Here is a 10000-nt window from a genome sequence, read left to right on the forward strand (position 1 = left end):
TTAGGGTGAATGTGTGTGGTATAGTGTTAGGGTGAATGTGTGTGGTATAGAGCAGTGTTAGGGTGAATGTGTGTGGTATAAAGCAGTGTTAGGGTGAATGTGTGTGGTATAGTGTTAGGGTGAATGTGTGTGGTACAGAGCAGTGTTAGGGTGAATGTGTGTGGTATAGTGTGAGGGTGAATGTGTGTGGTATAGAGCAGTGTTAGGGTGAATGTGTGTAGTATAGTGTTAGGGTGACTGTGTGTGGTATAGAGCAGTGTTAGGGTGAATGTGTGTGGTGTAGTGTTAGGGTGACTGTGTGTGGTATAGAGCAGTGTTAGGGTGAATGTGTGTGGTATAGTGTTAGGGTGAATGTGTGTGGTATAGAGCAGTGTTAGGGTGAATGTGTGTAGTGTAGTGTTAGGGTGAATGTACAGTATGGATTGAAATGATCAGTTGTATTATGTCTTCTTATCTATATTGATGACTTTACTGATGAACATATTAATGACTATGTTCATGTCTGTATTGGTAAATGCATTTATGACTGTATTGGTGAATGAACTGAAGACTGTATTGCTGAATGTATCGGTGAATGTTTCAGTGACTGTAGTGACCAGTCTGTAGGTGAGTGTATCGGTGAATTTACTGATGAATGTTTCAGTGACTGTACTGACCAGTCTGTTGGTGAATGTATCGGTGAATGCACTGATGAATGTTTCAGTGACTGTAGTGACCAGTCTGTAGGTGAGTGTATCGGTGAATGCACTGATGAATGTTTCAGTGACTGTAGTGACCAGTCTGTAGGTGAATGTATCGGTGAATTTACTGATGAATGTTTCAGTGACTGTACTGACCAGTCTGTTGGTGAATGTATCGGTGAATGCACTGATGAATGTTTCAGTGACTGTAGTGACCAGTCTGTAGGTGAGTGTATTGGTGAATTTACTGATGAATGTTTCAGTGACTGTAGTGACCAGTCTGTAGGTGAATGTATCGGTGAATTTACTGATGAATGTTTCAGTGACTGTACTGACCAGTCTGTTGGTGAATGTATCGGTGAATGCACTGATGAATGTTTCAGTGACTGTAGTGACCAGTCTGTTGGTGAGTGTATTGGTGAATTTACTGATGAATGTTTCAGTGACTGTACTGACCAGTCTGTTGGTGAATGTATCGGTGAATTTACTGATGAATGTTTCAGTGACTGTACTGACCAGTCTGTTGGTGAATGTATCGGTGAATGCACTGATGAATGTTTCAGTGACTGTAGTGACCAGTCTGTAGGTGAGTGTATTGGTGAATTTACTGATGAATGTTTCAGTGACTGTAGTGACCAGTCTGTAGGTGAATGTATCGGTGAATTTACTGATGAATGTTTCAGTGACTGTACTGACCAGTCTGTTGGTGAATGTATCGGTGAATGCACTGATGAATGTTTCAGTGACTGTAGTGACCAGTCTGTTGGTGAGTGTATTGGTGAATTTACTGATGAATGTTTCAGTGACTGTAGTGACCAGTCTGTAGGTGAATGTATCGGTGAATTTACTGATGAATGTTTCAGTGACTGTACTGACCAGTCTGTGGGTGCATGTCCTGATCAGGTGCTGGCGAATGTGGCTTATATCATCATAGAGGAGACTGAGGAAGGCTCCAGTGAGTACGCTCTGTGGAGAGAGATCCTCTTCCTCGTCGACCTCATCTGCTGTGGAGCCATCCTCTTCCCCGTCGTCTGGTTCGTGTGTGCGTGTGTGTGTGTGTGTGTGTGTGTGTGTGTGTGTGTCTGATATTGCTGTCTTACTGTGTCTGTGTGTGTGTGTGTCTGTGCCTGATATTGCTGTCTTACTGTGTGTGTGTGTGTGTGTGTGTCTGTGCCTGATATTGCTGTCTTACTGTGTGTGTGCCTGATATTGCTGTCTTACTGTGTGTGTGTGTGTGTGTGTGTTTGTCTGAGTCTGATATTGCTGTCTTACTGTGTGTGTGTGTGTGTGTCTGATATTGCTCTCTTGCTGTGTGTGTGTGTCTGATATTGCTGTCTTACTGTGTGTGTGTGTCTGATATTGCTGTCTTACTGTGTGTGTGTGTGTGTGTGTCTGATGTTGCTGTCTTACTGTGTGTGTGTGTCTGTGTCTGTGTCTGATATTGCTGTCTTACTCTGTGTGTGTGTGTGTGTGTCTCATATTGCTGTCTTACTGTGTGTGTGTATGTGTGTCTGTGCCTGATATTGCTGTCTTACTGTGTGTGTGTGTGTGCGTGTGTGTGTCTGTGTCTGATATTGCTGTCTTACTGTGTGTGTGTGTCTGTGTCTGTGTCTGATATTGCTGTCTTACTCTGTGTGTGTGTGTGTGTGTCTCATATTGCTGTCTTACTGTGTGTGTGTGTGTGTGTGTGTGTGTGTGTGTTTCTGTGTGTCTGTGCCTGATATTGCTGGCTCAGACATGTTACATCTGACATCTGTCTGTTTCTCAGGTCAATTCGACACCTTCAGGAAGCCTCCACCACTGATGGGAAAGGTGTGTGTGTGTGTGTGTGTGTGTCTCTCTCTCTCCCTCTCTCCTGTATGAGCTGTAGTGATTGACTGACTGTCTTTGGGTATGAGCTGTAGTGATTGACTGACTGTCTTTGGGTATGAGCTGTAATGACTGACTGACTGTCTTTGGGTGTGAGCTGTAGTGATTGAATGACTGTCTTTGGGTATGAGCTGTAGTGATTGACTGACTGTCTTTGGGTATGAGCTGTAGTGATTGTCTGTCTTGTAACTCTGTGTGAGAGGGCATGTGTGAGTGACTGTCTTGCTCTGTCCTGTACTGACTGTCTCTTTCTGTCCTGTAGCGGCTATGAATCTTGAGAAGCTGAAGCTCTTTAGACATTACTATGTGATGGTGAGTACTGAACCAGTCTTCAGACAGTACTATGTGATGGTGAGTACTGAACCAGTCTTCAGACAGTACTATGTGATGGTGAGTACTGAACCAGTCTTTAGACAGTACTATGTGATGGTGAGTGCAGGGCCAGTCTTTAGACAGTACTATGTGATGGTGAGTACAGAATCAGTCTTTAGACAGTACTATGTGACGGTGAGTACAGAACCAGTCTTTAGACAGTACTATGTGATGGTGAGTACAGAACCAGTCTTTAGACAGTACTATGTGATGGTGAGTACTGAACCAGTCTTTAGACAGTACTATGTGATGGTGAGTATTGAACCAGTCTTTAGACAGTGCTATGTGATGGTGAGTACAGAACCAGTCTTTAGACAGTGCTATGTGATGGTGAGTATTGAACCAGTCTTTAGACAGTACTATGTGATGGTGAGTGCAGGGCCAGTCTTTAGACAGTACTATGTGATGGTGAGTGCAGGGCCAGTCTTTAGACAGTTCTATGTGATGGTGAGTACAGAACCAGTCTTTAGACAGTACTATGTGATGGTGAGTGCAGGGCCAGTCTTTAGACAGTTCTATGTGATGGTGAGTGCAGGGCCAGTCTTTAGACAGTACTATGTGATGGTGAGTACAGAACCAGTCTTTAGACAGTGCTATGTGATGGTGAGTATTGAACCAGTCTTTAGACAGTGCTATGTGATGGTGAGTACTGAACCAGTCTTTAGACAGTACTATGTGATGGTGAGTGCAGGGCCAGTCTTTAGACAGTACTATGTGATGGTGAGTACAGAACCAGTCTTTAGACAGTACTCGTACTGATGGCACGTAACATGCATTAGGATTTCACTCCTGTTATTTCCTGTGGAAGAAACACACACCAACACTGTGTGTAACAATGTAGCGTTGACTGTTTTTACACCGACACTGTGTGTAACAATGTAGCGTTGACTGTTTTTACACCGACACTGTGTGTAACAATGTAGCGTTGACAGTATTTACACCGACACTGTGTGTAACAATGTAGCGTTGACAGTATTTACACCGACACTGTGTGTAACAATGTAGCGTTGACAGTATTTACACTGACACTGTGTGTAACAATGTAGCGTTGACAGTTTTTACACTGACACTGTGTGTAACAATGTAGCGTTGACAGTTTTTACACTGACACTGTGTGTAACAATGTAGCGTTGACAGTTTTTACACTGACACTGTGTGTAACAATGTAGCGTTGACAGTTTTTACACTGACTGGAAACAAAAGCCTTGTTTGGGTTCTTTTCCATGACACCGCCTTAAGCAATGCAGGAAAATATACAATCTGCAAATTCAATAAAGATCAATCTGCAGTCCATATTCAATAAAGATCAATCTGCAGTCCATATTCAATAAAGATCAACCTGCAGTCCATATTCAATAAAGATCATGGTCAGTGGGGTGTTGCCTGGTGTGTACCAGCTCAGGACAGTCAGTTCCACATGTGAGGAGTAATGGTATAGGACAGTCAGTTCCACATGTGAGGAGTAATGGTATAGGACAGTCAGTTCCACATGTGAGGAGTAGTGGTATAGGGCAGTCAGTTCCACATGTGAGGAGTAATGGTATAGGACAGTCAGTTCCACATGTGAGGAGTAATGGTATAGGGCAGTCATAGGACAGTCAGTTCCACATGTGAGGAGTAGTGGTATAGGGCAGTCATAGGACAGTCAGTTCCACATGTGAGGAGTAATGGTATAGGGCAGTCATAGGACAGTCAGTTCCACATGTGAGGAGTAATGGTATAGGACAGTCAGTTGCACATGTGAGGAGTAATGGTATAGGGCAGTCATAGGACAGTCAGTTGCACATGTGAGGATTAGTGGTATAGGGTTATATTTAGATTCAGGGCAGTGACGTTATTTGGTTAGCATGGTGTTGATGTTATAAGTCTTTGGTACATTAGGGAAAGTCTCAGTATTAAGGGAAGAGATCAATCAGACAGACAACTTTAGACAACTGGCTTTCTCAAGGTCGTCAGTCAAACAACGCTGATGTTGTTGATGTGTCTGTTGGCCTGTGAGTCAGTATTGATTTGATAAATAATTGCTTCTCTCTCTCTCTCTCTCTCTCTCTCTCTCTCTGTCTGTGTGTAGATTGTGTGTTATATTTACTTCACCAGGATCATAGCTATTCTACTCAGAGTCACTGTGCCGTTCCAATGGCAGTGGTGTCAGGAGGTGAGACCAATCACCACTGTCCTTATTCACTATCCACCAATCAACACCATCCACATTCACCATCCACCAATCAACACCATCCACATTCACCCTCCACCAATCAACACCATCCACATTCACCCTCCACCAATCAACACCATCCACATTCACCATCCACCAATCAACACTATCCACATTCACCATCCACCAATCACCATCATCCTCATTCACCCTCCACCAATCACCATCATCCTCATTCACCCTCCACCAATCACCATCATCCTCATTCACCATCCGCCAATCAACACCATCCACATTCACCCTCCACCAATCATCACCATCCACCAATCAACACCATCCACATTCACCATCCACCAATCAACACTATCCACATTCACCATCCACCAATCACCATCATCCTCATTCACCCTCCACCAATCACCATCATCCTCATTCACCCTCCACCAATCACCATCATCCTCATTCACCATCCACCAATCACCATCATCCTCATTCACCCTCCACCAATCACCACCATCCACATTCACCATCCACCAATCAACACCATCCACATTCACCGTCCACCAATCAACACCATCCTCATTCACTATCCACCAATCAACACCATCCACATTCACCCTCCACCAATCAACACCATCCACATTCACCATCCACCAATCAACACTATCCACCAATCAACACCATCCACATTCACCATCCACCAATCAACACTATCCACCAATCAACACCATCCACATTCACCATCCACCAATCAACACTATCCACCAATCAACACCATCCACATTCACCCTCGACCAATCAACACCATCCACATTCACCCTACACCAATCAACACCATCCACCAATCAACACCATCCACATTCACCATCACATTGCACCATGCTGATTTCAGTAACAGTCTCATTATTGTCCCTGTAGGACGTCAGTGCATCTGCCATCTCGGTTTGACTGTTTGACCTTTGACTGTTTGAGCGAACAGAAGAACACACCTATAGCAGTATAAATGTTTTACATGTTAAATCTCTCTCTCTCTCTCTCTCTCCCTCTCTCTCTCTCTCTCCCTCTCTCTCTCTCTCTCCCTCTCTCCCTCTCTCTCTCTCTCTCTCTCCCTCTCTCTTTAGTTTCTGGTGGAGGTGTCCACACTGATATTCTTTGTGTTGACGGGCTTTAAGTTCCGCCCAGCCTCCAATAACCCCTACCTTCAGCTTCCTCAGGACGAAGAGGACATGGAGATGGATGAAGTGTAAGACATCATCTGATAAAATAAATACCTGACTATTGTGTGTGTGTGTGTGCGCGCGTGTGTGTGTGTGTTGCGTTGTTGTGTTTGTTGTGTAGTATTCATCATTGTGACGAGGTTTTCATTGTATCTCAATAATGAGGCATGAAATAGATGAAACAGCAACTCAAAGTGATTCTTAAATTCTCTCTGTCTCTCTCCCTCTCTCTCTGTCTGTCTCTCTCTCCCTCTCTCTCTTTCTCTCTCTCCCTCTCTCTCTCTCTCGCTCTCTCTCTCGCTCTCTCCCTCTCTCTCTCTCTCTCTACCTCTCTCTCTCTCTCTCTCTCTCTCTCTCTCTCTCTCTCTCTCTCTCTCTCTCTCTCTCTCTCCCCCTCTCTCTCTCCTTGTCTGTCTGTTTCTGTCTCTATCTCCAGTGTAACAGAGTCTGGGGTGTTGGAGGGCATCTCCAAAGTGAAGAAGACCTTAAACGGCCGAGAGAGACAGAGAGATGCTGCCTTGTGAGCGTGATGTCATAAAGGGGGAGGGGTACGGACTGACTTAAACCCCGCCCCTTTCACTCCAGCTGCAGCGGTGATGTGGTCCTGCTGCCGTGCTATGCAATATCAAGAAACCAGAGAAAACTTGGAAGTGGACACTTTCTGGACAAGTTTTCAGACTTAAAAATGTGTGTGTGTATGTATGTGTGTGGGTGTGTGTGTGTGTGGCCAAGAGAGGGAGAGAGTTGGTCCTGTCTTCTGTCGGTTTAGAAAAACACAGAGTGGCCCCTCCCCCGCATTCTGTTGAAATGGTTCATTCCGAGGTGATGTCTTTATCAGGTAGACAACTTCATCTCAGCCAGGAAAAGAGCAGATTCTCTCCCTGTGTGTGTGTGTGTCTCTCTCTCTCTCCTGTCTCTCTCTCTCTCTTCTTTTCCACTCCACACACTTTCTGAGTCGCTGGGGAGAAAGACTGGCTTGCAAGTCCAAAGATTTTCAATCGTTTTTACTCAAAAACTTTTCTTCCTTTGGTTAATTAATATTTTATTCAGTCTTTCCGGATGTTGATAATATTTAAGTTGTACTGTTCTGTTTTATTTACTTGTAAATGTTGATTTTTTTTCCTGTGTGTCACACTATTGTTGGTGTTATTATTCTCATCATTAATGTTGTTGTTGTTGTAATGCAGTTATACTTTTGTTCACAATATTTCTGGCGGTTGCAGGAGAACTGTCCCATTAAATCCAGTGACTGTCCCATTCAGACCAGTGACTGTAACACAGTGCTCCTAATGGATGTTCTTCTCTCTCGCGGTCTTCCGTTCTGTCTCTGTTCTCTGCAAATGTCCTCATCCTGTTCTGTACAAGTCTTATGATGAACTGGTGTGTCCTGAAGACTGTATTTGTGCTTGAATTTGATTTCAGACTTCAGGTTTTGGCGTATTTGTCTTGGACCAAGAAGATTTTCCATATTCATAATCATCCTTTTCTTGGTTCACTAAGAGAAATCCAGGGGACAGAGATGAGTTTTGCTGGCTGGTGTGATATGCTGAATAAATGTCTTGCTTTGAATTGGTTTTGGAGGGAAAAGAACTTGTTTCTGATACAGATTTTGAGAGAGGCCAAGGGAAGACTTACTGGCCAAAAACCATACACAGCCTGCTCTTACTGGCCAAAAACCATACACAGCCTGCTCTTACTGGTCAAAAACCCTACACAGCCTGCTCTTACTGGCCAAAAACCATACACAACATGCTCTTACTGGCCAAAAACCATACACAGCCTGCTCTTACTGGCCAAAAACCATACACAACATGCTCTTACTGGCCAAAGACCATACACAGCCTGCTCTTACTGGCCAAAGACCATACACAGCCTGCTCTTACTGGCCAAAGACCATACACAGCCTGCTCTTACTGGCCAAAAACCATACACAACATGCTCTTACTGGCCAAAAACCATACACAACATGCTCTTACTGGCCAAAAACCATACACAGCCTGCTCTTACTGGCCAAAAACCATACACAGCCTGCTCTTACTGGCCAAAAACCATACACAGCATGCTCTTAAACATGAATAGCATCTTCATGACACAGTTGTAAAGATGAATTATGCGTTTAACACACAGTTCAGACCTGTCAGTGCCTCAGCTCCGCCTGTGTGTGTGTGGTGCGGGAGTGTGTAGATCACTGTGTGTGTGTGTGTGTGTGTGTCTGTCTGTGTTGTGTGGGGGTGTGTGTGTGTGTCTGTCTGTCTGTCTGTGTTGTGTGGGGGTGTGTAGATCACTGTGTGTGTGTGTGTGTGTGTCTGTCTGTGTTGTGTGGGGGTGTGTAGATCACTGTGTGTGTGTGTGTGTGTGTCTGTCTGTGTTGTGTGGGGGTGTGTAGATCACCGTGTGTGTGTGTGTGTGTCTGTCTGTCTGTGTTGTGTGGGGGTGTGTAGATCACTGTGTGTGTGTGTGTGTCTGTGTGTGTTGTGTGGGGGTGTGTAGATCACTGTGTGTGTGTGTGTGTCTGTGGTGTGGGGGTGTGTAGATCACTGTGTGTGTGTGTGTCTGTGTTGTGTGGGGGTGTGTGTGTGTGTCTGTCTGTCTGTCTGTGTTGTGTGGGGGTGTGTAGATCACTGTGTGTGTGTGTGTCTGTGTTGTGTGGGGGTGTGTGTGTGTGTCTGTCTGTCTGTCTGTGTTGTGTGGGGGTGTGTAGATCACTGTGTGTGTCTGTCTGTGTTGTGTGGGGGTGTGTAGATCACTGTGTGTGTGTGTGTGTCTGTGTGTGTGGTGTGGGGGTGTGTAGATCACTGTGTGTGTGTGTGTGTGTGTGTCTGTCTGTGTTGTGTGGGGGTGTGTAGATTACTGTGTGTGTCTGTCTGTGTTGTGTGGGGGTGTGTAGATCACTGTGTGTGTGTGTGTGTCTGTCTGTGTGTGTGGTGTTGGGGTGTGTAGATCACTGTGTGTGGGGGTGTATCTGTCTGTCTGTGTTGTGTGGGGGTGTGTAGATCACTGTGTGTCTGTCTGTCTGTCTGTGTTGTGTGGGGGTGTGTAGATCACTGTGTGTGTGGTGTGGGGGTGTGTAGATCAGTGAGTCAGAGAGGACTGATTAAACCAGTAGTAAGAGCTATCCAGCCCCTTAACATAATGTTGTGTTTTTGTATGATTACCGCCAATATAACGTGTCACAGCACGAAAAAACAAACAAACAAACAAAACATTCAAGCTCTCTTGTGAGCATTCTTGGGGGCCCTCTGGTGGCTACAGGGGCCCTAAGCAGCCGCTTTGTCCGCTGATGCGTTGGGCCGGCTCTGGGTGTCTGTGTGTGTGAGGCTGTGACGGTGTGTGGCGTCTGTTATTTAGACTGTAAGTTACTGGGTGTCTGTGTGTGTTTTGTACCTGGTGAGTTGTGTGTGTGTGTGGAATCTGTTATTTAGACTGTAAGTTACTGGGTGTCTGTGTGTGTGTGTGTGTGTGGAATCTGTTTTTAGACTGTAAGTTATTGCTGGGGCAGAATTTGAACAGCTGGGTGAGAGAGAGAGAGGGACAGATGGCAGTCACAGGGTTGACGGTAAATAAGAGGAATATTATTGTCTGTAAGTGATGGTTGGCGTCACAGGGTTGACGGTAAATAAGAGGAATATTATTGTCTGTAAGTCTGATGGTTGGCAGTCACAGGGTTGACGGTAAATAAGAGGAATATTACTGCCTGTAAGTGATGG

At 44.9% G+C, this 10000-nt stretch overlaps 1 protein-coding gene across 1 annotated transcript in view; it reads left to right on the forward strand.

Annotated features, from left to right (window-relative positions):
* Positions 1-7866, forward strand: part of gpr108 (G protein-coupled receptor 108) — a 23119-nt gene extending 15253 nt beyond the window's left edge. Inside the window, exons 13-18 of the mRNA XM_030779813.1 lie at positions 1584-1714; positions 2449-2492; positions 2812-2861; positions 4993-5076; positions 6198-6319; positions 6730-7866. Of these exons, the coding sequence (XP_030635673.1) occupies positions 1584-1714; positions 2449-2492; positions 2812-2861; positions 4993-5076; positions 6198-6319; positions 6730-6817 (519 nt within the window). The 3' untranslated portion in view covers positions 6818-7866. The remainder of the gene's footprint in view (positions 1-1583; positions 1715-2448; positions 2493-2811; positions 2862-4992; positions 5077-6197; positions 6320-6729) is intronic.
* Positions 7867-10000: the final 2134 nt, after the last annotated feature.

This window comes from Chanos chanos, chromosome 7, assembly GCF_902362185.1.
Source record: "Chanos chanos chromosome 7, fChaCha1.1, whole genome shotgun sequence".
Classification (NCBI taxonomy): Eukaryota; Metazoa; Chordata; class Actinopteri; order Gonorynchiformes; family Chanidae; genus Chanos; species Chanos chanos.